Source organism: Oryzias latipes, chromosome 21 (genome assembly GCF_053564925.1).
Source record: "Oryzias latipes strain Hd-rR chromosome 21, Olatipes_Hd-rR_3.1".
In the NCBI taxonomy this organism is placed as follows: domain Eukaryota; kingdom Metazoa; phylum Chordata; class Actinopteri; order Beloniformes; family Adrianichthyidae; genus Oryzias; species Oryzias latipes.
In genome coordinates, this window is record NC_136257.1 from 21981575 (window position 1) to 22009236 (window position 27662).

The 27662-nt window shown below is 37.4% G+C and overlaps 1 protein-coding gene across 3 annotated transcripts; it reads left to right on the forward strand.

Annotated features, from left to right (window-relative positions):
• Positions 1–1353: 1353 nt before the first annotated feature.
• On the forward strand, positions 1354–26038 carry si:ch211-39i22.1 (uncharacterized). 3 transcript variants are annotated; one of them, XM_023950497.2, is made up of 12 exons: positions 1354–1710; positions 10415–10527; positions 13691–14330; positions 14468–14520; positions 14586–14661; positions 15568–15620; positions 15697–15736; positions 17117–17149; positions 18359–18409; positions 21472–21588; positions 22702–22761; positions 23357–26038. In XM_023950497.2, exons 1-12 carry the CDS (start codon positions 1647–1649, stop codon positions 23389–23391), a joined length of 1335 nt encoding a protein of 444 aa, XP_023806265.1. In that variant the 5' UTR covers positions 1354–1646; the 3' UTR covers positions 23392–26038. The 3 variants fall into 3 exon arrangements, with proteins under 3 accessions (XP_023806265.1, XP_078796067.1, XP_078796068.1); XM_078939941.1 differs by lacking the exon at positions 17117–17149 and having other exon boundaries at positions 1433–1710; XM_078939942.1 differs by lacking the exons at positions 15568–15620; positions 15697–15736; positions 17117–17149 and having other exon boundaries at positions 1443–1710.
• The last annotated feature ends 1624 nt before the right edge of the window (positions 26039–27662 follow it).

Genomic DNA, 27662 nt, shown 5'->3' on the forward strand with positions numbered 1-27662 from the left:
GATTTAGTCATCATCACATGACGCAGACAGAGTGTTGGGGAAAAACCCAACACAAGCACAAGGAAAACATGCAAAGTCCACAGAAAGAACTTAGCTTGGATTCAAGCCAGGATTTTCTCACTATTGGGTGACAGTGCTAACCGCCACAACACCTGCTGCCCCACCCTTACACAACTAAGCAGAATAAAACCTCTGAAACACAGAGGGCTCCCTTTGCTGGTGACAGGTGACAAATGAAATCATCAAATCATAGGTTTGCATACATACAAGCTCTGGAGTTTGATTGTGAATTTATAAAGTTGTTTTCCGATTTAATATCTGATAAATAAAATGCTAAAGCCGTAATGTTACAAAACCCTGTCAGCCAAACGTCCTATGGACATTTTGGGATGTTTGTTGACATGTTGGGACACATTGAAGTTTGCTTGCAGGTTGTAAATTTTCAGGTAAATAACCTCCTTCCTGCCCCACCCTCCCTCCCACACACACACACACACACACACACACACACACACACACACATTTTTAATCCTAATACAATTAGTTCCCGCAAAAATAATCCCACCATTTTCTGAACCTGGAGTACTGTCCTTCAAGTGCAACTATGATTGAAGTTATGGCGTGTAAAGAAACGCTTAATCCTGTATGTGCTGTTTTTTTGATATGTTTACATTCATAGAATTATTTTTTGGAAGTCTTTTTTAGGTTTGGCAGTGATTAAGCTTTAAAGCTGAGTTTCTTTCCGTCATTTTGGTCTTCCCAGTGTTGATTGGACTTCAAAAATTATCCGGAGTTCAGTATATTCTTCCACCACCAGAGGGGGCTTTGGTGACACGCAGTGTTTGGAGGAACTTGTAAACAGCGCCCTCTGTCGGTAGACGTACATTTTAGTGTGTCCCATAGTAAAAATTTAAATCAAAAAAATTATATTCATTTCATTCTTTAAATATAATTAACATTTCCAAAATATTAAATAAATATACACATTTAAGGTCACACATACGATTTTTTTAAATACTGTTAATCGACTAAATACTATTTTTGGGTTTAAATAAATCTCTAATTAATTCTTAATACCAACCTGTGTTCTTTATTATTAGCAAAACACAACACTCTAGTTTCCCCCGTGATGGCTGTGATATGATCAAGTGTCCGTTAGGGTTTCTCAAAACCCACTCTGTTAATCTGAAAACCTGCCAACTGTATTTGCGTATTATAGTCAAATCACCAACTGCCTTCTTTATTTCTCGAGAATGATTTTCATTCTAATTATCCAACAGGTTTCAAGGAGACTTTCCCCCCCCCCCTCCAAATAGCTGAAAGTCATTTTAGTGTGGGAATGGAAGTGTCATTATTGATGGTTGATGTAACAACTACAAAGCTTTAACTCGGTGCTTGCTCACCTATCCTCAAACAGACCCCGCCCACTTTATAAAAAAAAAGAATCTGGACCTTCTCCTCAGACAAAAGAGGAGAGTCTGTAGCACGCTGAGCATCCACTGATCCCGACGCGCAAGAACGCAAGAACGCCTTCCCAGACCCACCTGAGAACCTACCGGCGCGTTAATTGTCCTTGGTGAAGGACGGAGAAAAGAGAGAACAAGATCTGGTTTTTTTCACCCATTTATCCAGAAGAGCGCGGCTGTATGATGTCATACCTGTGGATTCTGCTGTTAGGAAGCCTTTTAGCTTCACACGGCGCGGCTCAAGGTACCGACCCAGTATCCAATTCTGCCTTCTCTGTCTGTCTGTCTGTCTGTCTGTCTGTCTGTCTGTCTGTCTGTCTGTCTGTCTGTCTGTCTGTCTATCTATCTATCTATCTATCTATCTATCTATCTATCTATCTATCTATCTATCTATCTATCTATCTATCTATCTATCTATCTATCTATCTATCTTACCTGTGCACTTTTATTTAGATTTTTTTGGCTTTTCTTCTTCTGTCTGTGTAAGGCTGTGTCCTAGTCTGGTCTGTCTGAATCTATACTGCTTAAGTAAACAAAAATCTTTTCATCTTCAAGCCAGGATATGTTTCTTGGACATAATCAGTGAGAAAAGTGCTTGGAGTGCCTCACAAATGTGTGCTGTGGTTTACACAGTATTCTTTAAGGTTTAGGTCTAGAGGGTGTTCCTTTCCCCCCCCCCTTTTTTTTTTTTTTTTGCTCCTCATTTCTCATCTGGCTGCCCCTCTCCTTCTTTTTCAGCCGTCCTTTGGGCCTCAGCCCTTCCCTGCAGCACATGCAGTGATTTCAGATTGTTCAAACGAGCAATAAAACTCACTTGGGGAGAAGGAGAGCATTAAGGAGAAACAGACAGAAACTAGGGGGAAAAAGGGAAAGGGAGGAGGAGGAAGAACGATGATGGTAGTAGATCTGTTAAAATCATAGACATGTAAGTGTGCACTACCATTATGCAAATGAATTCAGTTGAGCGTTAGTGAACTTGTGGGACGCAATCTCACCCTACTGGTTCATCTGTATGCCAGAATGAATGAACATTTTTAAAACACATGCACACTTTTTTCTGCTTCATCCAAAGCACCTGTCTGTCCTGTCCCTTGACTGTGAGTTCACTGTAAACTCTAAGGACGTGTTGCACTGAAACACAGGAAATCCCTGCGGGTGTGTGTTCTTGCCAGCGAGCACAGCACTATGCCGTAGTATCGTGTTAGGTCAGTTTTCATGTGTCTCCATCATTTGTTGTATGCAATAAGTGATAAAACTGATGGGGAGTGTTTGTAACCAGAGAACTTCCAACAGACAACTGGTTTTAGCGCCTTCCTCTGCCTCAGGGTTCGCAGCAGATGTGTGTATGTCTGTGCATGTGTGAGTGTTTGTATGAGTCAATTTTTGGGTGGGGTGGGCAACAGCTTCTACATGCGAAGCATTTGGAATTTCTGGAGGACATCATTATTTAATGTGTGTGCAGAACATGTGTGTGTCAGAGACAAATAAAGGGAGGAAAAAGTGCCTGACTGAAGTGTGCCAGGTGTGTGTGCGGACTTGCCTGCGTTTGCACCTTCAACTTCTACTCGTAAATCATTCTTGACGCACACAAGTGAAACCTATGGGCACATGCAGATAGGGGCACGTTCAAAGTGTCTATAAGTGGGATAAATGCAGCACTTTGAATCCAAGAACACACAATGTAGCCATAGATTACCAAACAATGTTTGTGTGAACAGACACAATCTCTAAAGAGTTGACGGTGTCCTTTTACAGAGCAAGGTGTGGTTATTTGTAGGCACACATAGAGGGAATTTTACAAAGACTTTTTCTTATTGAAGTTTTCTACATTTTTCGATCTTCTCTTTTACATTTTACATTGCACATTTATTGTTATGTCTCAAAAATTATGGTCCTTAATTTACAAGCATTTAGTTTGGACGTGCATGATGTTTTCTGATTTTAAATTTGTGAAATTTTGATTTTCGCAAACACACCCAAATATAAAAATGGAAAGTATTATGTGATACTCAAATGATAACAAAAGTGAACAGCCCTGAGCATTCCTGCGGCCGGACGTCCAGTTAGGCAAAAAATGAAGGGGAGCAGGTACTGTTCAACAAATGAAACCAGGAAGAAGTAGTAAGTAAAACAATAAGTGTTGGTTACGAGCGTAACTGAAATTTACAAGTAAGGAAATAATGCTCTGTTGTTCCCACAGAAATAGAAAAAGAAAATGAAGTGAACATAGAAGGACAAAGAAAAAAGTAAATCAGGCCCCGTATATTTGAAACATTTCAAATATTCGTTAACGGAGTCGGAATAGAAGATCTTCTCTAAAACGTTTCCTTTTTTGTTTGTTTTGGACTTCCTTCATCTTTACACAACACAAAAACTAAACTGGACGTTTGTTTCTGATTTCAATAGAGATTAAAAGGGCAGGGATCATGATGACATTTACAACAAAAGGGAAAGTTTCTACATTTAATGAAGGAGCTATTTAAGTAAATATATTTTCAAGATTCCATAGCTTTCATCTTTAGGCTTATGTCTGATTTATTTTCCTACTCTCTAACTAATAAAAAACTATATAGTACAAGACTATCTATTTTACTGGATTTTAAAAGCCATTTTGACACCCTGGGCGCACGACGTTATTTTTCAAACAGCAAATATGACATGACCAATTCTGTTAGGAATAGTTAGAAACTCCCTTTTACTTTTTATTCAAACTTAATTCATTCAGCATGTATTATCATCTCAAAATTATATTACATTTGAAGACAGCACAACCAAAACTATTTGTCTCACAGCAATTCCTCCATCCTCCCTTTTTCCTTTTCGTGTGTGCTGGTGTATGTGTTCTGGTAAATGTCTGTGAGAGGCTCAGAGAGATCTAAGACTTGAAGCATCTTGACCTTCGAGGACCTCACCTGTAACAACCTGTGGGTGTGATTTTCACACCATTGTCCAGTGTATGATCTTCTAAATATGCAAATGCAGGGTTCTTCTATCAAGCCCGTCTCCCTGCATCCGGGTGTGTGGACTTTGAATGCATTCTGTTCACTTCATCCGTAACCTTTCGTACAACCTGATTTGTGCTGCTTGTATGGAGTAAACTTCCACTGAAGATAAGTGTTGTCTCTGAGTCAATTCATTTTTGTGTGAAGGAAGCTGTGGGTACGAACCTAAAAATTTCCTATTTACAGTCCTATTTAGAATAACCAGTTTCCTCACAAATTCCCAGAAGCAAAACTAAAAAAATATGATCATTTTACCAAGACTATTTATGAATCACTTGCGCTCTGAACACAGTAAAAACAGAAGTGTTATTGCAACACTCAAAGAGTTGATTTTAACTCTGATATCATATAGTCTTTATGTACACCTTGTTAAAGTGATTCTGAGCATAGTGTTGCATCTTCAGAGTTAACATAACTGTTTTCAGTGTTAATGATTGACACCATCTGTACACTTTTATCACTAAAAAGTGTTGAATAACCCCCACAGCGTCATTTTTTCTCTGTGCATTTTAAGTCTGAGCATTAACACCGACACTTAGCAAATGGCAGTGGGGCCTTACGATTGCTGTTATTGTAATAATGTCTGTGTGTGTGTGGGGGGGGGATCAACGGTCCAGCAAGATGTAGTGTGGAGCTTTGAATCTTAAACCAGTTAATACAAACTCCATACTTCATACCTTTTTCATGGAATTCTTATAACTTATAGTCAAATCAAACATGTCATAACCAGTTGATGTTCCCAATGCAAACATTGACAGTTGATAGGGACTTCCTGGTGACAAAAAAAAAAAAAAGAACAAATGAGACTTTTTCACTAGTCCCAAATCTCAAGCTTCATGTCCATAAGGCCAAGTCTTAAATATCTGCTGGTGAGATTTGACTGTCCAAGTTTGGAGTCCAAGTCTTGGTCTGTAAATGAAGACCAGCCCTGTCAGTATGCCCCCCCCCCCCCCCCCCCCCCCAACTCCTTCAGAAGGGAGACAGCACAGCATGAAAAGCAACCCCCACCCCACCCCCACCCCCAGACTGAAACAGCTTCTTTCCTGATCTGCTGAACAGTGGAGATGTTCTGCCGAAACAGGAACTGTGGCAGTTTCTTCAGTGTCACACTAATGCAGAACCTCAAGACATTGAACACATGGTGTTGAGTTTTCAGAGTTAACACAACTCTTTTGGGTTTTTAATAGTTGACACTATCTGTACAACTTTATTACTACAAAGTGTTGAATAACCTCCACAGAGTCATTTTTATTCTGCGCATTCTAACACAGAAACTTGGAAAATGTGGGTGGGGATTTAAGGGACATTTTCAATGTTTCCTCAAAGCTGGGTGTTTTATGCTTAAAAAGGGAAGACTCTCCACAAACTCGGTCTGAAACATGTCTGAACAAGTACTCAAGTACTACAAGTATGCCATTTACCGCTAACAAACAAGAAAAAAAATCATGAAAAGAGATTGTACAATGGACAAATATATTTCTAAAATTACCATATAAATTAATATAATTTACCTTCAACTTTTTAAAGCTTGCAAATAAGTAGTTCTGTGTTGGTTAATTGATATGATCACCTGTCTTAGGCCAAAAATTTTTATTCATTCGTGCATACAAACTACAAATTTCAGGATGGTATTTTAGCATGTCATGTTTTTATTTCTGCTTTTTTTATTTTTCAGAAGTCAGTTGTATAACTGAAACCAAACATTAAAGAACAAGTTGTCGGCGTATTTCATAAAATTGTTTTCAGAAAACACTTTTATTACTGTCACATATATAAACACTGTAAGAAACCTTTCATTTTAACAGAAACCACAGGTTCACCTTTTATAATTTCTAGTTGTTGCATTGGCCGTAACACAAAAGAGGACGATTAAAGTTTCGGTTTGCCAGTACATCGCCAAAGCCACACAGAGACAACCACACACACTTAAGTTCATACCTAAGACACATTTTAAAGTCACCAATTAACCTATGAAGCATGTGGGATGACTGTGGGAGGAAGCCGTAGTGCCTCACATGCAAACTCTGCTGCACACTTTTAACTTGAAAAAAGTGCTTGTAGGTGTAAATCAGATAAATAAAGACATATAGGGGCTCCAGCCTTCACAAATGAACACATGAAAGCAGACAAAGCCAAAATGAGTTTGGTTTAACACATTTTTTGCAAAAGTGTCGACAGACACACACACCTGTGTGTACACAAACTTTTGTTATGTGTAAATTAACGCCAACAGATGTGACCTGTTAAATGACCCATTAAGCAGATGCATTACCCCTAGAGCAGTACTCCCAAACTCTGGTCGTCATGCCTGCTTGCTCTCCATGTTTTTTACTTGTTTTCCGGCTCCATCACACCTGATTCAAATGCTGGTGCCATTATTAGGGTTTTACACAGCTTGATGAGGGGCTGATTAGCCGAACCTTGTGTACTGGACCGAGGCAAAAGGTCAACTGTAACGACCAGATACATTTGTGTGCAATTTGTTTTATCCTGTTTAAATACTGTCAAATAATTTGCTTTTATTTTGAAATAATTCCTGTTAAGTTTCGCTCAAACTAGTCTTCAAAAACAGATTTTTTTTCTGGATTGTTGAGTATCCCTCTCATGTTAAAACTAGTTTAACTCAATCATTTCCCCTCAAGGACCTTTTTACGCAATTTACCGGTGTTGGAAATGTGCAGTCTCATATAATAGCATGCTGTTATGTCAGAGGCCCAGATGACTCAACAGCCTCAGGGAAAGTAGTGGCAGTAAAACAGAGGGAGTTGGGAGTCTGTTAGTCACAGAAACTGACAGGCAACCAGACTGGAGAGAAACGAAGGAAAAGAAAGAGCTTTTTTTTTTCATTGCCGTGCTAACACAAAACAGAACAACCTGGGCTCCAATTGCAGAAACAAATGTGAACATGAACTGCACATGTGTGCAAACATGTGGTTGCTTGTATGTTTAATAGTCAGGGGAAGAACAGAAACCTGACTTCATGTAGAAGTTGCTGAACGAGGAAATGACAAATTGGCAGATAGAGGAGAGAGTTTTGTGCATCAGAAAAAGGGTCTGAAAGCAGGTTTTGTTTCCTTATGCAGGCACAAGTTTTTTCACACAGACCTGAAGGAGCAGAATGAGATCCGCATACTTCAAAAGTGTGCATGTAAAAGCAATTCTGTGCAAAAAATGTTCCCAATCACGTCCACACTTTCACCAGAGTTGACTCATGCACACGCTTTAACTTAACTGTTTCTCTGGCAAATAAAACAAAACTGTAAACTTTAAAAAATGTTCAGGAAGTTTTTTTTGTCTCTCTATCTTTTATCTTTACCTTAATCTAAGAAACTCAAACACCTGAGGGCCATCTTGATTCATCTCAATTCACTGCCAAAATACCTACAGTGGGTCTTTGATGAAAACTATGATATCATAGGAATTCTTAGAAAAAGATCAACAAGAAGTGATGAAGACACAGCTGCATTTCCACCGTGTTGGTTCCCTGGTTTTATAATTGTAGGATTCACATTTTAGTCTGCAATTCCTTTTTTTGTTTTAATCCTAATAATTTAGTGCAGGTAAATCTGTTTTGACTTTAGGATTCTGTTGTTTAAGGCAACTGGACGTTGGAAGGTTGATCTGGAAGATGTTCAGGGGCTCATCTGAGTCTTCTAGATCAATCTTTTAAAGTCCAGTTGCCCCCAAAGAACAAGATTCAATGTAAAATGGTTATGTAATAACATGACTGGATGGCCGAGAATCTTCACAGACTTTATTACTTAACAACAGAGTTGTAAAGAAGTTTAGCTGGTTTTCTGTCGGATTTTTTTGTCCTGACGTGTCTAAATCTGGTATTTTATCAATTGAAGACTGCCTGAACTGAACACTTTCTTTTAACTCTCACTCTATTGGTTTTGCATTCCTTATTTCAGCTTTGATTTTTGTTTTTTTCTTTTAAGACCCACTCTGATTAAAATTTTGTTTTTTGGTGTTTTTACCATGTTGTTGTGGCCTTTTTCTTATGATGGTGGACATATATAAAGAAAATTAAGCTTAAATTTGCATTTCTGAGTATGACTTGAATCTATAAATTCTTGTGAATCAGGAGCAGACAAAAAAAATGCGGCTGTAAAATTCTTGGATGTGTGATATAGAACTTACAACAGCAGGCCACAAGCTCCCTGCTCTGCTCCATTCTGCATCCGCTTGCAGACAAACAGATCCATGTGCGCCTTCGTTTTCCACATCAGAGTTGGCCTCTGCCTCAAAACTGTACAGCTGGATAGCTCCAACATTGTTTGCCATTTTTGTTGGTCTTAAGTTGTGAGGGGCTGTAGGTAGTAGGGGGGAGTGTTAACAAATGGATGATGGTAACTGGGGGTTAGCTTATTTTGTGCCAACAGTACTGTGCTTTTGACAATAGATGAAAAGCTGATCGCAATGGGACTTTAAAAACTTTTCAGTTAAGATACGTTTTGAGTCATAAAACTTTACATTTTCTAATTTCCATTTGTCAGGATTATGTTTCATCAGTTGTTATTCTTCATTATTTCTGTAGCTCCATGTCTGAATGTGGAACACACTTGTGTTTTTGTAATAGTTATTGATAAATCTTCTTTTCTTCAATAGAAAATTGTCATCCATGGATTTTTTTACTCAGTTTGACCAACAGTGGAATTGATTAAGGCCTTTCAGTGGGTTCTTTCTCTAAAATTTGGCTTCAAAGGTGATGACTTGGATGCAAAGGTGCTGGTATAAACTGCAGGGGAAAAACAGATGGAGACAAACAAAGAGTGCTTGTTTTAATTACCCTCAGTAACCATGCAGCTCTCCACGATTGTTTGACTGTTTCCAGCCTTTTCTCCAAAAGCTGTTGCTATGAGAAGGTTTACGTAACAGAAGTACATCAGATAGTGTTTATGCTGGTCCTCCTTAAGACATCACTGGCTGATAAAATCTCACTTGTCAAGCTAAGTAATCCTTTACAATTTCTCTCACGAATAACTTTTATGTAGAGGGAAAATAAACGTTAACTTATTAGAAAACGATGAATGGTGCAGAGCTTTCATTTGTCCTATGACGAATTATTTTTCCTTCTTTTTATCTTTCTTGAAGTCTTTTGGCCCCCTACCCTGGCTGTACAAGCTTGTCTATCCTGCCATAATTTTTCAATGAGACCATATGCAACAATAACACTTGTACTACCATTGAACTGACAATAGAGGATATCATTGGGTGAAGATTTCACTTGGAAAAGCGGCCCTTGGTTGATGCTGAAGTCAGCTGATCCAAAGAACAACCATGTTAGTGTGCGCTTTGCTGTTTCAGCTCCTCGCACAGGACAGCGGAATGTCACAGAGGCGATCCAAACACACACTCACATCAGGAACACCTCATGCACAGAATGAAAGAGAAACCAGCTTTGTCGTTTTCTCATTAGTACAGAGCCGCCATGCCTGAGTCTACATATGATGCTGAGGCAAGAATGATCAATGCGTCTGTCATGCACTGGTGGCTTTAGCGTGAACATCAGGCGCCAATCAGACCAGGGAGTGGCTCCTATGTGTGCTTGTGTGATTAGTGCTAGTCATGTTGCAGAGTGTTGATGGTGCTAACAAGAGCCGCCCTTAGGCTCCATTTACTTTATTCTTGATCCCATTTTTATGTGTTTTGATTTTGAATGCAATAGTGAAAACAAACGGTTAGAAAGAAAATAATAAATCTTAAAGCTGAATATTTTTTTGTCTGAATTAAACCTTTTATTAAAACGAAAAAACAGCTAAAAATCAGCTGTTCTCTGATTTAACTCAGCCAACCTACAACCTTATGTTCTGTGTCGAAATATGGACAGCTCTTTCAGCCATGTGGTGTTTGAGAAATCCTGTCTCCCACCCTTTTCAAATTAAAACAACATGTTGTGGAACTGAGTGTGTCACCCCCCTTTTTTTACTCAACTTTCTCCAGATGGTGCAATGCAAGAACAAGATCCTGACGCTACGGTAAACCCTGAGGCAGATGAAGATGTGGTAGAAGAGGAGAAGGCTGACCCTGGCACGGAGAACGATCAACCACCTGAGGTGAGAAATACAAGTGGAAAGCCCTGTTGCATAAAGTTTTTCCAGGATAAAACATTTTTTTACACTTCTTTTCAAATAAAGATTTGGTTGAGTTAATGGACTGTAAAAATGATCCTATAACATCTTCCCTTGTTTTGGTGGTGTCCATTGCCCGTTTTTTACCTCTTCACATGTGACAAGTTGTTGACTCCACCACTGATGCACTCCTAATGAGAAAGCAAAGATAAATGTGAACTTGCCTCATCTTATTAAGTATCAGTTATTTTTGCTTGGAACAACAAATAACCAAACTCCATCATGCAGACTCACCATCAACCTCAAATTTATCTTTTTAATGATGAAAGAAAGCCAGGAGACTGCGATATTTTCCCATGAATTCATGGGGAAACCATGAGTTTTTCACAGATTTGTTTTAGTAGTAACCTTTTACAGTTGAACTTTAGTGACCATGATAACCTGTTACCGCTCTTTGCTGATCAGCAGATAGCTGAGCATGTGTGCTTTGTGTTGATGAGTCTGTCTGGAAAATTTGTGACCTTGCTGAAGTCAGCAGAAGTAACCAGAGCTCGATGGAAGAAAGTGTCTGTAAAATTCCGTTAGAACAATTGGACGGTTCAGGGCAAACCTAGAAACCCAAATCACATTAAACCCCAAACCCTTTTAACATTTGTAAATGTGTTAAAATACGAAATAGAATGTACCCCACCCCCACCCCCCAAAAAAAAATAAAAAAATAAAAATTAATAGGAATAATTGCTTATAAATAACCGCCTATCTCTAGAGTTTTATCTCAAATTGTTTTAGTGAATCTAAACAGGTACTTTCAGTCTAATCTTGCAATATTGATCATATTTATTAACCCAGATCTATGTAATTCCACCAGAAAATGGACTAAGGTACATTTGAAAAAAGGTTTTAGTTGTTTTGTCCTTTTTCTTTTTTTTTTTTTGGTGGATTTTCACATTAATCATGAATGTGTCAGCACACTAAGGCCCTGCAGCATCCCGAGAAAACAGGTTTTTCCCATAAAGGCTTTTTATTTCCATTTAAAAAAACAAAGAAAGAAAAAGACTCAAACTGTCTTTTGGTTAGATAATACACAGTTAGATGTGATTATCTGTTTAGATAAGAGTCTTTGTGAGATGACACATGAGTTTGAAGGCCACCACATGGAACAGCTTTCACACTTGACATTACTCTCAAGTTCAGCTACACTTGTTGGGTCGTTGGCATTCCTTTTACTAACTAATTAAAAAATCTTATACTTAAAACATGACCAGTTTTTTTTTCCTTTGATCGTATCATTCTGTTATCTAGGGTTATATAAAATGCAACCTTTTCCCACACTGTAGTGATGACAGTAAAGATAAGCAATCTTTTGAGTAAATCAATGTTTTTTTTAATCTTTTGACGACACATTTTATTAGGGATTTTAAAGTTCTATCCTTTCTGACGTTCAAAGTGAAATCCTACTTAAATTCTTTAGCAAGTTGACTGAAAACTGACATGTCCTTCAGAATTGAAAACTCTTTAAATGAAAAGAATAATGTTTTATTGTTCATTTTGGCCACCAGGGCTAATAAAGCATTTATAATCACAGATTTTTTCAAGTGCATAGTACAAGCGGGACAAATGAAAATTTCTTGTATACATTAAGTTAAGTAAATTCTAGTAAAAATCATACTCTAAGAATACTATTTACTTTTACCTAACTAAATATATGATGGAAAATACTCTTTTTCAGCTACATTTGCCTATTTTTCAAATGTTTTATTATTGAATGGATCTTTTTATTTACTTTTTTTAATGTATAGAAATGCCAGATTGTGCAGATTATAGTTTTTTTTTCTTTTTCATTTCTGCCCAATTTATTGGTGGATCTGAACTGAATGGGACTAAAACCTATTTTAGAATATTTGAAATTATTTGTATTATTGCAGTCAGAATCTAATTCATTATTTACATTTTGTTCAGATTTTTTAAGATTATCTTAGTTGTTAGGGCTTAATAAGTTAAATGAAATTCAAAATTTCTAAGCAATATATTTAGACATTTTTTACAAACTACTTGAGTAACTTCTTCACCTGTAACATTTTACTCCCCTCACTTGAGTAAATATTTGGTAACTTTGTTATTTATTTGAGTGACATTTTATTGTAATAATGATACTCTTGAGAATAAAGTTTGGGAATTCAACCTGCTTATGTAAAACAAAGCAGGTACCTTCCTCTTTTCAAAACAAAAATCAAGATCTTTTATTATCTTCAAAAGCATGTTGAACCATTCACCTTTTTGACCGTTTGACTTGTCTCCTATCTTCCTATTTATCTGAGATAGGTTCGTACCCAAGCTTTACATTTTACTATTTAGTTAGTACAACTGTGAATAGAGCAGCATGTCACAATAGCTTTCTATGGTATTCCAAGACTATACAGCTTTATTGACTATAGATAAGATAAGAGGGTGACAAATCTTTATTGGACTAGTATTGAAAATGCATCACATGGTCAGTACCTGTCCCAGCTGTGCTTTACCACCGAGTTCTCATGAAGTGCTAACAGAGGCCGAAAGGTCTTCCTCATCCAGTTAACTGCATTGGCATCTAAAACCGAGACTTCCCCAGACTTCTATTAACCGTTTTGCACTGCAAACATTGAACATTTTTATATCTAAAACCACGGATTAGTTCTGTACTGGCAAATATTCTCTTAAAATTCTACTTATTTCTTAAAACACTACTTATTTCTGACAGCCTCATTTGTCACAACATTTTAAATTGCAAAATTCTTGGAGTTGTTCTACGTGTCAGATTTTTTAAAACTTTTTCAGTGTTTGGTGTATACATTTGATAGTCAATGTTAGCATATATTTATAAACATGATAGCTTTTTTAATGTAGTTTAATTTTCTATATTATTATTTAACTAAGTCCATTAAAGAAACTCTACAAATTTTACCCAACGCCTGTACAGTGTTGCATTTGTATTAGTAGAAACAACTGGAAAAACGGCTGTTCGTGTAATCATTGTTATGTTTGCTTAAATACATTTACAGTCCTTTTTTGGCCACCTCTTTAAAACAACTGATGATTGACAATTCATATGTTCACTTTTGGAATAAAGCAACCATATAATACATTAAACATGTCTATCGATTGATTATAGGGAAACGCAGCAGAGACTGACCCTACACCTGAGCCTGAGCCTAAGCCTGAGCCTAAGTCTGAGTCTGAGACTGAGTCTGAGTCTGAGTCTGAGCCTGAGTCTGAGTCTGCCCTTAAACCTGAGCCTGAGCCTGAGTCTACACCTGAGCCTGCACCTGATCCTGAGTCTGAGTCTGAGCCTGAGCCTGAGTCTGAGTCTGAGTCTGAGCCTGATACTGAGTCTGCCCTTAAACCTGAGCCTGAGCCTGAGTCTACACCTGAGCCTACACCTGATCCTGAGCCTGAGCCTGAGCCTGAGTCTGAGCCTGAGCCTGAGTCTACACCTGAGCCTACACCTGATCCTGAGCCTGAGCCTGAGCCTGAGTCTGAGCCTGAGCCTGAGTCTACACCTGAGCCTACACCTGATCCTGAGCCTGAGCCTGAGCCTGAGCCTGAGCCTGAGTCTGAGCCTGAGTCTGACCCTACACCTGAGCCTGAGCCTGAGTCTACACCTGAGCCTGAGTCTACATCCGAGTCTGAGACTGAGCCTGAGGCCACACCTGAGTCTGACCCTGAGCCTACACCTGAGCCTGAGCCTGAGACTGAGCCTGCAGTTTCTAACACAGCAGAAATTGATGTTGAGGGGTCTGGGACACAAACAGGTAATAAGCAATTTATACATAATGTTTTTCTTTTATGTTTTAGTCATACCAGCTGACAAAATTACAAATGGATGTATAGAATTATTCCCTTGATTTTTTTCCACTGCTTTGTTTATGGCCATCCACTGAATTAACAGGCAGTGATCAGATGACCATTTCCACAACCGTTGCTGCACCTTTGGGAGATAAGGTTGGTACCAAGAAGAAACATTTCTTTTAAATCTGTTTGTGTTATTTATGAAACATTTTTTGCAGACAGAACAACTTCATGAGACAAAAACTGCAGTTGCTCCTGCTGAGAAGAAAAATGTTTTTTCAGAAGACTCCAAAGGTAAGAAAATACATACTTCCATCCATTTTAATGTTTAAATACATTCAGGGAGAAATGATGCATAAAATTTAAAAGACTTGAAAGATTGTTTTGGAGAGCATGAAACTGTTAATTTGCTTTGTGCACAAGATGGTTTCTTTATAGACCCAATCTGATAAAAGTTGTGTTTTTAACATGTTGTTGTGGCGTTGTTCTTATTATGAAAGATATATATATATATATAAAGCTCAAAATTGCAATTCTGAGTATTTCTACATTTAAATTGTTGTGAATAGGGAGCAGACAAATGCAGTGATGTAGAAAATGCGCTGGGTGATACATCCACTTGCAGACAAATAGATCCATATATGTCTTTGTTTTCCTTGTCTGAGCTGGCATCAGCCTTAAAACTGTTCGGCTGGAGTGCTCTGATATTGCTCACCATTTTTGTTCCACCGCTAATGTTGGGTTGGAGTTGGATGATATAAAAGTGTGGGCAAGCTTTCTATGTGCCAACGGTCCTACCCACAACTGAGAGGTGAATTTCTAATGATCTACTACTGCTCTTCAGTAACTATGTCCTAAAAACCAACATAAGTTTTTTGATTTTGGGTAAAATTGACATTTTGGGAACATTTTTAAATTAGATCAAAAGATGATTGGAATGGGACTTTATGGAATAAAAAAGTCCTTTTTAAAGTTCAGTGTTATGCTTAATACGTTAAATGATCTGTTTTTAAAAAGTTCTGATCAGATATACCCTGAAAATCGTTGCTCCTACAGGAGGGAATTCAGGTGATACAGAACATTGCAAAAACAACCACAATAGAAATAGAAAGTGATGTTAAAGTCTCTGAAGTGATTAAAATTCTTCTTCCCTTCCTTTCTTTTTCACTCCTTTTTCATGGGCATTCACTGAAATAACAGCGCGTGATCAACTGGCCACTTCTAAAACCATTCCTACACGTTTGCGAGAGCAGGTTAGTGACAAGAAGAGTCATCTCTTTTTAAAATTGTTCACATAATATATAACATAATGTAATATTTTTTGTGCAGATTGAACCAGTTGTGGAGAAAAAAAAAGAAAACCCCACACGTAAGAATACGTATATTTTTATTCACTCTACACATGCAGGGGTAGAAATATAACATTTGAAAGGCTATTTGATTTTTGATTTTATACATAAGATGTTTTTTTTTGTTTTTTTAAGAAGAATTATTTAGAATGAGAAGATTAAAATATATGTTAAAAAAGATAAATCCTGAGAATCAGGAAGAATCACTTTGAGCCAATTAGCCAATTGCTAAACCATTAGTGTTGTGGTGTCACTACAAGCTTTCAGTGGCAGCCACTTTCATGTACATTTTTATCAAATGAAACTAATTAAATCTGCCAATAGCAAAACTGCTTCACACAAAACTGAGACGATCTTGTTTTATTATGTCCCTTACAAACTGCACAAACTAGTTTGTAAAACAACCCGACCCTTTAAGATGTAACTTGTCTGTTAAAAGAATGTTGTTAATGTACCTTTGTGTGCGCACACACCACACTCCTTTCCTATGCAAGTTTGTAGGTTTTTAAACTGATTTTTCCATTTCCTGTGTTTATACCATCAAAAGTTACAGTAAATTTGTTTGAAATTTATATTTTACAACTTAAGTCACAGATAAACAGTGTAGTTATTTAACAAAACTTTTTTGGCTTTTTGACTGACAATGCTATATGTCAGGATTTTAAGGCAAAGAGAACACTTTGTGCGTCTTTTAGTTGTTACATGGTGTCAGGTCTTTACAGCCCAGATTATTACACTACCACCGACAACTTTGATAGATAAATAACTTGATTTTGATTTTGACAAAGGCCAATAGCTCCAAAAGCTATAATGTTTTACCCCTTCAAAATAAATTTTTTTCAAGCCTTATGGTTATTGTTCCTGCTTTATTTTTTTATGACTTCCTGAATTACTCGCCCAACTCCTACAGTCATTTTAAAAGATTAACCATTCGTGAAATATGAATCACCATGTTTTCTGTTCAAACTACTCCCAGCTTGGTTCTCTTGAGCCTGTAAGACTGATACCATTCAAAAATGTTTGTCTTATTTGTTCTAGATTTTTTTAAATGATGGGAATAAGGTGCTTCATTTTTTAAGATCTATTAGCATTCCTTATTTTTTATGATTTTTTAAAAATTATTTTGTAGATGTAACATGTCTGGAAGCAACCAGTATTGGGTGTGGCATGTAAATAATACAGCTTTCCCATGAAAGCCACAATTTTAAAATGTGCCTTTTGCATTTACTTGGGTTTTCTAGTAATATTGTAACTTTTTACTTATCTAAATCATTTATTTGTTAGGATTATTCCTTGAAAGTCACTTGTTTTTGGATTTCACAATTGTTAAAAATGAAAGACTAGATGTAAAGTTGTTGTATTAGTGAGTGCTGTTATAATTGTATTCTTTTTTTTTGTAGATAAATATGCTAATGATGAAGTTTCACGTAAAGGTAAATTACATCTTTATTTCCCAAGCAACCTTTAGTACTTAGTGAGTAAACTGTGCATGAGCTGCTTTACAGAGTTATTGTATTCCTCCTGTTTTTTTAACTGTTTTATAAGAAACAGATGTGCCTTTTTTACTAAAATATATGATTCCCCTGAGGATGCTCATAAGGTGAGATTTAGGGCTCACGTAATAGTACCTCCAAAACTGGGTGTGTTGTGATTTCAGACATCTTTAAAATGAAGTCACCCTAATCTTTTCTTTTTCTCACGACTGAGGTGTCACACCCCTGTTTTTTTAAGCTTTTATCACACTGATGTCCTTGCTCTCCCACATTCCAGTCTCAGACAAGGAGACGTTTTTTTGTTTTAATTTCCTGCTAAAAATTACATTAATCTTATTTTAGTATTTATTGTCTTGAGTTGGTATAGTATTTATGCCCTTCTTCTTTAAAAGAGAACACTTTATTTGACCCTCCCTCTGAAGCGTGAATCTTCCACATGTTGTCTTTACCTCCAAAAAGCGCTATAGCAAGAGGGGCAGGGATGCATTAAGTATTGAGCAAGTGTTCCCCGCGGATGAAAAAACACATGTGTTAACTATTAGAAGAATTTCAAAAGAGAAAAAGAAATTTTTGTAAAGAAAACAGCTGAAAGGATGAAAAATAGAGCAGAAACCCAAGTGGAAGAACTAAGGCTAAAAGAGATTATGGGGGGTATTAAATCCACAAAGAAAACTTACTAAACATAAAGTCTCTCACTTATGACTAATGTTGGGCCACTTTGAAATATTCATGTATTAGGAATTTACTAAATTTGAAAAAAGAATATGTGGATAATCTTAATTTAAATCTTATATGTTAAGGTAATTCATTTTCTAGTTACACAATGTCTTTCAGCCAGAACTATTTTGTTGATTACTCAGGCCTAAGTGCCTTCTGCGTTTTATAATTCCTCTGGGTTTTCCCTCTCATCAGTGTTTGCTTGGATGGTGTTTCTGTCCGAAAATGCATCATTTAATGCAAGTCAACACTGAATCTCGGTCACGCCCTTACTGTGAGCGAGCCGTTATTAATGGATTCTTTGTTTTTATCTATGGGAATGAACTGAGCAGTACTTTGAGTCATGCTGTTCAACAATTCAACACAATGCAGTTTCACATAGGAGATTTTTCATGGTTGATATTTTAATTGAGATATGTCTTTTTTTTTCAGAGTCTCGAAGCTTCGTTCAAGCCAGCAATTCCGACGGAAACAATGCAGATCGTAAGTAGTAATTCGGGTGTTTACCTTAAAGCATGTTATCCTGGATCCTTAGACTTGTTTATTTATTTATTCATTTTAAATAATTCCTTCAATATGTTAGATAATTTGAGAATAGTTTTAGAACCACCTTATAGTTTTGAGGTAAGGATGTTCTACTGATTCTCTTCTGGGGGGGTCAGAATAGTTCATGGGACAGGGGAGGTTAGACTGGACAGTCTGGCATGTTTGCTTGGTTGGAGCACTCACTAAAACCCTCTTGAGCAGCTCCTTTCGATGTTGCTGTCTAGCCTGGGGGCCAGCGGGGGGGGGGGGGGGGGGGGGGGGGGTAAGTGTATGTGTGAGATGCAGCTTTGGGGGGTTGGACTAATTGGCAGTGGTTCCTGCCCCCCTGGTTTCAATCACGCACTTGACATGTAGGGTCCTGTGGTGGGAGGGGCCCTGGACGCTGCTGCCAACAAACAGGAGGTGTCCAAGGGCCCCACCCACCAATTCTAACATGCACCCCTTACTGCAACACAGTATATGCAGTTACACATCAACTCACATTACACGTGGAGAGTGGTCGCCACAGGTCCTCTGTCCCCTGCTCCATTATGGGGGAGCCAACTCTTGGTGGTGGTAGCTGTGTCCTTTGGGCATCAGAGTCCTGGGCTTTCTCCATACAGGGAGGGGGAATCCTTAAGATCTCTGGTAATGGTAAAAAAACAATGTTTACATTCCCTCTGAGCCCCTGTGGGGCTGGTTGTAGTCTTTATCTTTGTGATTTCCTCACTTTTTCCAGCATCCCTTTGACAAAGGAGTTTTGTCGGTTCTTGCTTATCACTCTTCTTTCTTTTTTCTGTTGGGGACCCCCACTTCCGGCCGGCTCTCTCCTCCTGTCTAGGAGGCTTTAAAAGCATCTTTTTCTTTTTCTTTTAATTCAGGCAGCTAAAAAAAAGAGGTTTTGCATCTTCTTGATGGGCTATTTGTTCAAATAGGCTTAAACATATAACTTAAAAAAAGAATTGTGAAGTTGAAGTCAACTATCATTTCTTTGATTTCTACACTGGAATATGTTTAAATTCTTAATTTTGTTAGTTACCGGTTCTTTACATATAACGTATAAAAGCCTGAAATATATTGGACTTTTTTCATAGATGTTTGCTCTTTTCAAGCTAAGCTCCAGGGTGTGTTCAAAGAGTAGCAATTGTTTCCATAGCAACAGTGGTACCCTGCCAATGGATGTACCCGCTGGTTAATTGGCTTAACATGCTCAGGTGTCAGGCAATGCTGTGTTAAAAAATGTTGAAAAAAATATGAAGCTGATGAACTGAATTATTTTGTGGTCATTCCATTTAGGTAAATATCATATTGGAGACATCAGCATTGGCTATACTGTATGTGTCAATACTAATTTCTCCTGAAGTTATTTTTTAATATTTCATTTCTATGCTCTTATTGAGCATAGCATTTAACGTAAATAGACATCTGTGAACAAAGCTAAGCCACCTTTCCAACAGCCTGCCCACACACCTTCTGCTGCCAGCATTGCTGTGTGCACAGCTGCTAAGAGGTGTGGTTCAATTGAGGAAGTCATCAAGGCCTTTGAAAAGACATCAACTGCCAACTGAAAATTTATGAATTTATACAACTTAGCCTACATTAGCCAATGTTTATTGTTAAATAGTTTTATTCAGAAAACCAAAGCTTTGTGTTTTTATCCCAGTTCATTCATATTGTGTAACAGTTGAAGTTTTGTGAATGAGTTAAGATATTAATTTAAAACAAAATAAGACAGTTGATAGTCAATCAAAGGTATGTTGAGTAAAAACTTACATTTATACTGCATATTTATATGGATATTAGACATAACTTATTTATCTTACATTTCTACCTTTGTCACAGAATACAGAAGTGTGTTGTTTGTAATATTTTTTCTTCATGCTTGTCAACCTCCCTCCTCCTCTTCTTCTCCGTCTCCTTAACATGTTTGAGTTGTTGATTTGTGACTCTAAATTTTTAGCTCAGTCAGGTCTCCTCCCTAATCAAGTGTTTTAAGGAACTTGAGGGAAAAAAAACAGGAACATCCAAATTTCAAAAACTGACAAAAAAATGAAAGTCGTTGAATCACTAAAGCCAAAACTAAATTCCATAATCTTTTAAAGAAAAGACCTAATGTATCATCTGGAGAAATTTAAATGACTAATATTCCAACGAACTCTCATCTCCTTACGGCCTTTCGTGTTTCTGCATGTTGGTCTCTTCAACTGCCTTCACTTCCGCCTACCGATAAACTGCATGTGCCCGTTTCATCCCACTTGACATCTCTGACTCATACCTTATTACTGCGGTTAAGTGACTCATGTTGCTTCTTTCATTTTACCTAATTAGCCATCATATTTGGTATTTTCACATGGAATTCAAATCCTCATCCACCCTAGAATCTTAATCTATTTTTCCCACCAGCTAAGAAAAGTTAAAATAGTTGAGTGAAAAAACACAAAAAAAACAAAAAGAATGACTTGTCCTCAAGCTAAAAATGAGAACACCTGATAATATGTGTGAACAATCTAACTCATGAATAAGTCACTCATACATGTCATTGACTACAGATGTAAGTACACAGGCTATAGGAATTACATTAAAAAAAGATTGTTTTACACCAGTTCTTTTAGTTGGCTCTCAGCCAGCTTGGCAGCTATTCAGACCACTGTTGCCACAGCAACCACATTACAGGTGCTTGCTGTACATGCTTCTGACATGACAAACAAAGGAAAAGTCCTAAAAAATGCTGGAACAGGATGATGCCTCTCGCTTTCACACAAACGGCAGAAAACACTCACATCTGGTCTCATTTAACGAAGGGGATGTGTCACAGCGATTTGCTTCACTGATTCATAGCTTTTTACTAATGAAACCATGGTGATATTGAACATGAAAGTCACCTCACCGTAGTGACTGAAAATCGCTCTCAGTCATGCATATTCCGAAGAAAATACCTCAAGTTGAAATGGTACCTGAATGAAATACTCCTAAGGTAGATTATTGTTCTAATGTCACATCATTGTTTTGTTTTTCCGCAGCACAAAAGTCGGGCTCTGGAGCGCTAGCGGGAATCCTGTCCGGCATTATCCTGTCTGCAGTGGGAGCTGTCAGTGCCTACTTTGCCTATCAAAAGAAGAAACTGTGCTTTAAACAGGGTAACTATAATAAACAACTTGCTTAATGATCAATTCAGACAATTTTTTCTTTCAATTTGATTGTGAAAAACTTATTTCAATACCGAATGATCTGCGTGACAAATTTACCTTAACTTGATTATTACACAAAAAATTGAATCCATTCTTTAAATTTGTTTAGAATAAACCTTGAACACTGATGCAGTCGTGGTCCTGAACTCAAGTCTATGTCATGTTTGGCTAAAGGCTTTGGTCATTTGCCAAATAAGGAAACTTACATTATTATTGGTGATCTTAAAAGAACATTTTTAATTGTAAAAGAGATGGTACACATCTAAAACACTAAAATGCAGTTTCAGCAAACTGCTTATTTACAGACAACAAGGATAACTGGGACTCATGTTTTTTATTGTGAGCCCAGGTAAGTTGAAAAGGAGTTTCAAACTGAAAATATTTTCATCAGCAGCTGGTAAATGTTTTTAACAAAATAACACGTAAATGTCAGCTCTAGAGAAACAGAACTCAGTAAAGTGATGTATTTGATCTGGAACAGTTAGCTTGTCTTTTTCCATTATTTCCATACTATTAAACAGCAGGGTTTTTTTTGTTATGCTTATAATAATATGCAAATGAACACTACAATAGTACTCTCCTTACACATACAAAAACTATGCTGATGCTCTGTTTCACCTTAAGACTATGTCAATGGGCCTGAGTGTAATTCTGAAACTTTGCTATGTTAACAGTTATTTTTCATCTGAATACACTCATGTTGAAAAAGAAAGTTATATACGTAAAAGATAGTTGTGTGTTCATATTCAAGGTTATTGACCTTGGCCACGCCTAAACAACTAATGCTTTTTGTGTATTTAATCAACCGTCACCAAGAAACACCAACTGTTAGAGACACGTGGTCACACTTTGGAGGCAGTTTACAATAAATTAGTGTGGTGTATGTTGAGTTAATTTTCAAATTGTTGATGGTTTTTGTATGCAGTTTAAGTAAAAAGAAAAGAGGTTGGGATCATGCATCAGAAGCAAATGACAAAAAAAAAAGTAATAAAAATGAATGCTTATGAGATTCTGCGATCTATTTTATTTTAACTCGTGTTTTTTCCCCTTTACAATTAATAGCTGATCCAGAAGCTCCACAAAAGACAGATGCACCAGAGGTTAAATCAGATGATCCACAAGGTATGACACAGATACACAAAAATGTATTTTGAGACACCCTGCTATTTTCAAAGAAGCCACACTCTTTTGTCTGTAGGTTTTTCCAAATATTTATTCAGAACTTTTGGGTATTTTCTTTAACTTCTGAATCTTTTTTTAACCTATGTAAAATCTAGATTTTGTATCCAACCATTATCAGAGGACTTTGGCAATTGAACTCTACTATATCACATGTCGCTGACTTTAAAAAGTGTAGAAGTTAGGTGATCTTGATTTCTGCAACTGCAGTAAAACCTAAGTAAAAAAAAAAAACGCACTTTTTTTCTGAATAGATAGGTATGAGTTACTCAGATGGTGCAGATTGATTTTGTCTGTAAAAAAATTTGAATCCCTTCCTTCATCTTTGAGGCAGCAAAAGAACAAAACTAGTTTTGCATCTTTTTGACAGGCAGTAAAATAAAAATAAAAAAGACCAGAAGATTCATATAGAACAAACTTATTTGCAGCTAACTGTCATTAAACGTGACCTTTGCCCTGAAATATGTTAAAATTCCACATACTTGTGTCCTAACCATTTCAAATTATTTTCTGTTTTCTTGTTTTCTCTCCTCTGCAGTCTGCAGCACCTTGCTGAATTCCCCTGAAAAGTAGGGATCTCTGACTGAAACACCTTCAGTCTAGCAAAATGGCAATCTCTCTGTTGGGCTCTTACATGTGGAGCTACATTACTGTGAGGTCCTTGTGTAGGGCTGTGTGTTTATTTCTGACTGTATGTCTGTTGTTGGTCAATATGAGTCTGTCTTTACAGCTTGCGTATGAGTTTTTTGTTTTCATTTTCGTTCATGTGGGGGTGGAAAAGAATTTGAGATCAAGTGTAGTAACTTGAAAGGATAAAACTTTCTTCCATAAAGAAATGTATTGGTAACATGCAAATTCTTTTATATTTATATTTTTTAGAATAGCCCACCCAAGAGATTTTATCTTTAGTTTGTAATCATAAAATGGCTTATAAATTGCTTGTTTCTAAAAGTAATTTTTGAAGTTTAGACACCATCCTTCTTCAGGAATTTATATTGGATTATTTATAGCAATGTGATTCTTTGAGGCAATCAAGGAAAATGAAGAAAATGCACACAAGTTCAAGCATTACTACCACTGCATTTTGTGGCTTCTGTGGAGAAGCTTTAGTAGTAGAATTTACACCAAATGTTCTACTGATACTTTTACATAAGTTTTGTAGTAGAGGCTCAGACAGCCAAAGTTGTGTTTGCTCTAGTTCAGGCTAAAGAGGAAGCAGAGTACTTCTTCTCTTTAATCAGTTAAGTAAGGTCCATAAAGATGAATTTTATTGAAATTACATTTCAAAGTTAAATCCTACCACTGTGATACCCGAAGAGTCACCAAATGAATTTCTAGCATCATGTTTCAGTGTATTTAATAGCAATTAAAGTCAAAAGGATTTAACTGTAAATTTCATAAACCCGACAGACAAGCAGTGAGGTGTTAAGCATTGTTGCGATGTAGTCTGTGTTTGTCTGGTGTAATGCAGTAGCGGTATTTACTTCTCCACAGTGCCTTTCACTGACACGGCTAGGCATGGTCGATCTGGAGACACACAGGAAGGCAACAAACTAAAATTGGTTAAACAAAAAAATTAGCATTACTGGGGAATGTATCAAAGAGCTGAGAATGAATGTCGTGTCATTAAAATGTTGAACAGTCGCACACAAATGCAGTAAATGATTGTAACAGCTGCTCTTGACCATGTTTGCAACAGGCCGGTTTTAGTTTCTCCACAGTTGAACTAATCTTAAGCCTTCAAACAGCCTTGATTTCTGCAGTAAAAGTCCCAAACTGCTTGTCTTTAAATCTGAGCAAGCCTGTTGTTTACGGTGCTTTTGTAAGATTCATTTGCAAATACCTTTCACCTGTGACTTTTATAGGAATTCTTTACATTTAGCAGTGGTGCCAACAAGCCGACGCTGATGGTCTTGAGTCAACTTGTTTGCTGTGGTATTTTGTGATAACTGTTGTGAAATGCGTCAGAAACAGCTGCGCTACTGCTTCGTTTTAGCTACTGTAGCACAAACTAACTTCTGAACAGACTTTTGTCTTAATGTTGTCGTCATTTTTTTATCTTCTCCGCTCCCTTTAAACTTTTAAATGTGGTTATAGAGATTTCAGACTACTGCAGTTCTTGTAGTGTGTTAGTTGTTAAAGCACCATATAGCTGCAATACAAGACAGAGACTGTTGCTAACAGCCTAGCCTCAAGCTGAAATATGAATAGTCTGTGATGTCACATATTGATTAATTCTACACTTTGAAATGTGGGTTATAGACAGAGTCAACGCTTTGTTGTCCTCCGTGTTATCTTGTTAGCTGTAATAGCCAATAGAGCAGATTCTCTTGAGATGGAAAGTGGGAGATGTGTTTGGTATATATTTATAATACACAAAATACTCTCTGAGTAACAGTAAATTGTTTGGAGATGACCAATGATGCCTTTAAAGTGAAAAAAAAGATCTCATTTGTTGTAGCCCTGCTCATTTTTGCAATATATATGTCCAGAACACATGGGAGCCAGTTTAGCTCGTGCTGGTTTGCGGCACCTTCCGTCCGTGAAACCAGGGTTCGACTCCGGGCTGCCCCTTGTTCCCTTCTCTACTTCTGTGCCGGTCCCAAGCCCGGTTGCTTTGAGAGGGTTGCGTCAGGAAGGGCATCCGGCGTAAAACATTGCCAAGTTTACCGTGCGACTCGTTCGCTGTGGCGACCCCTGATGGGAAAAGCCGAAAGGGAAACAACATATGTCCAGAACACATGCTTGGACTAATTTTGTTGGAAGAGGGATGAAACAATGTTAACATCCTGAAAAGACAGAGCTAGCACATCTTACACAATCATTGTGTCCCTGGCTTTCCCTGTTGTCACAAGAGGCTGAAACAAAGCATCCAAACCAGAATGTAAGCCTTGGACCCCGAAGTGCACTTCACTGATCATGCTAAAGGGCATCAGCTAACACAAAAACAAGGAGCCATGTCCTCAAAAAGAAAAAGAAAAACATAGAGAAACAAGAAGAGATGTTTTCCAAGAACATTCTCATTGGGAGAAGCACTTTTTAATCCTGTATACATCTTGATATGTAATAAACAAGTTAAGACAAGTGTGAAACTTTTTCTGCTAATTTAAATTCCATGTTTTTATCCTGTGTATGAACTGCATTGTTGTTATCTGGCACTTGTGGCTTCTGGAGTTGTGTAAATAATGTTTGATGATTAAAATGAACTGTTTTAGTGGGATCACTTGTTTTCTCTTTTTTTTCACTTTGACTCATAGAACCACTGTTTTTAGACAACAAAAAAAACTTGTCAGTATCTGTGAGCATTACAAAATGTTTTACTAAACAGTTGCAACATTAAAAAAGAAATGTGATTGTTATGTCTCCAATCAATCGGTAGTAGAACTACCGTAATAACTTCTATTAAATAAAGAACACCCTATACCTAAGTTGATGGAGAACAACTGGAGGAGGTGGATGAGTATAAGTATTTGGGAAGACTGCTAACACCAGGAAATGAGATGGCGAAAGAAATAGACGAGAGATTAACATCCGCTTGGAAGAGATTCGGACAGTACAGCACGTTTCTGAGAGATCAAAAATGCCCATGTGTCTCAAGAGGGAGATACTGCCATCAATGACGTATGGAGCTGAGACATGGTCACTTACCAACCGCCAAAGAGAGAAACTGGCAATCACCCAGAGGAGCATGGAACGATCAATGCTGGGTGTTACGAGGAGAGATAAGGACAGGAACGAAGACTTAAGATCAAGAACAGGGGTGAAGCATGTCAACGAGAAAGTGATTGAAGCCAAAGGCAAGTGGGCAGGACATGTAGCCCGAATGAAGAACCACGAATGGACTAAGAAAACAACAGAATGGACTCCATGGGACAGGAAGAGAGGAAGGGAAAGACAGATGAAAAGATGGAGAGATGACATCGAGCAGAAGGCAGGCTGCACGGGGACCCAGAGTGCCCAAAACCGTGATGAGTGGAGTAAGATGTGGAGGCCATCCGCCAACAGTGGCGTGACAGGCTGATGATGATGATGATGATGATACCTAAGTTAACAGCAAGAAAATGAATCAGCCTATGGGGTAACAACTTTAGACCAATTATTATTCAATTATTATTATTATTATTATGGTATATTATTAATACAGTCTGCAATCAAGGTGCATGAAAATGTATAATTAAAAAAGTTGCATTGTTATCTCTGGACATCCGACCTGAGAAAAACAGAGAAGTTACACAGAATATGAAAATAAAAAAAATGCATACAAAAACAACGTATTGACAATGGTCTATATTGACAAATACATTGTGATTTGAAATCTCTTTATTATTTTAAAATTCCACCAGTTGTTAGTCACCTGGGTGTGTAAAATGTGTTCTCATTTGACCTATCCCCTGGGCCAGGAGTGAGGTGCAATCACAGCTGTGCTGGAGAAACTATTCTTGTGGTTCAACCTCCCAATCCCTTAATGATGAGTATCAATCTGGAAGGCATTGGGTCCCATTTTTAGTCTTTTGTATGACCTAGTGTTAATCTGAATCTTCTGCATCCCAAATTTTAGGGTGGGCTCTCTACCAGATCTTGCTCAGAATTTACCAGCAGAATGTCTGAATGGCAGTCAGTCTACAAAAGTACAAGGTGGAGTTTTGAATTGAAATATTTTCATTAGCAGCTGGAGAATGTTTTTAACAAAATAACACGTAAATGTCAGCTCTAGAGAAACAGAACTCAGTAAATTGATATATTTGTTTTGGAATAGTTAGCTTGTCTTTTTCCATTATTTCCATACTATTTAACAGCAGGGGTTTTTGTATTATGCTTATAATAATATGCAAATGAACACTACA

Bases quoted from the DNA above. Each gene is read 5' to 3' on its own strand.
- si:ch211-39i22.1 (XM_023950497.2), top strand. From the start codon at position 1,647: ATGATGTCATACCTGTGGATTCTGCTGTTAGGAAGCCTTTTAGCTTCA. The intron at 14,662-15,567 runs GTAAGAAAATAC...CTGAAATAACAG, and splicing joins TTTTTCAGAAGACTCCAAAG to CGCGTGATCAACTGGCCACT. The intron at 21,589-22,701 runs GTAACTATAATA...TACAATTAATAG, and splicing joins GAAACTGTGCTTTAAACAGG to CTGATCCAGAAGCTCCACAA.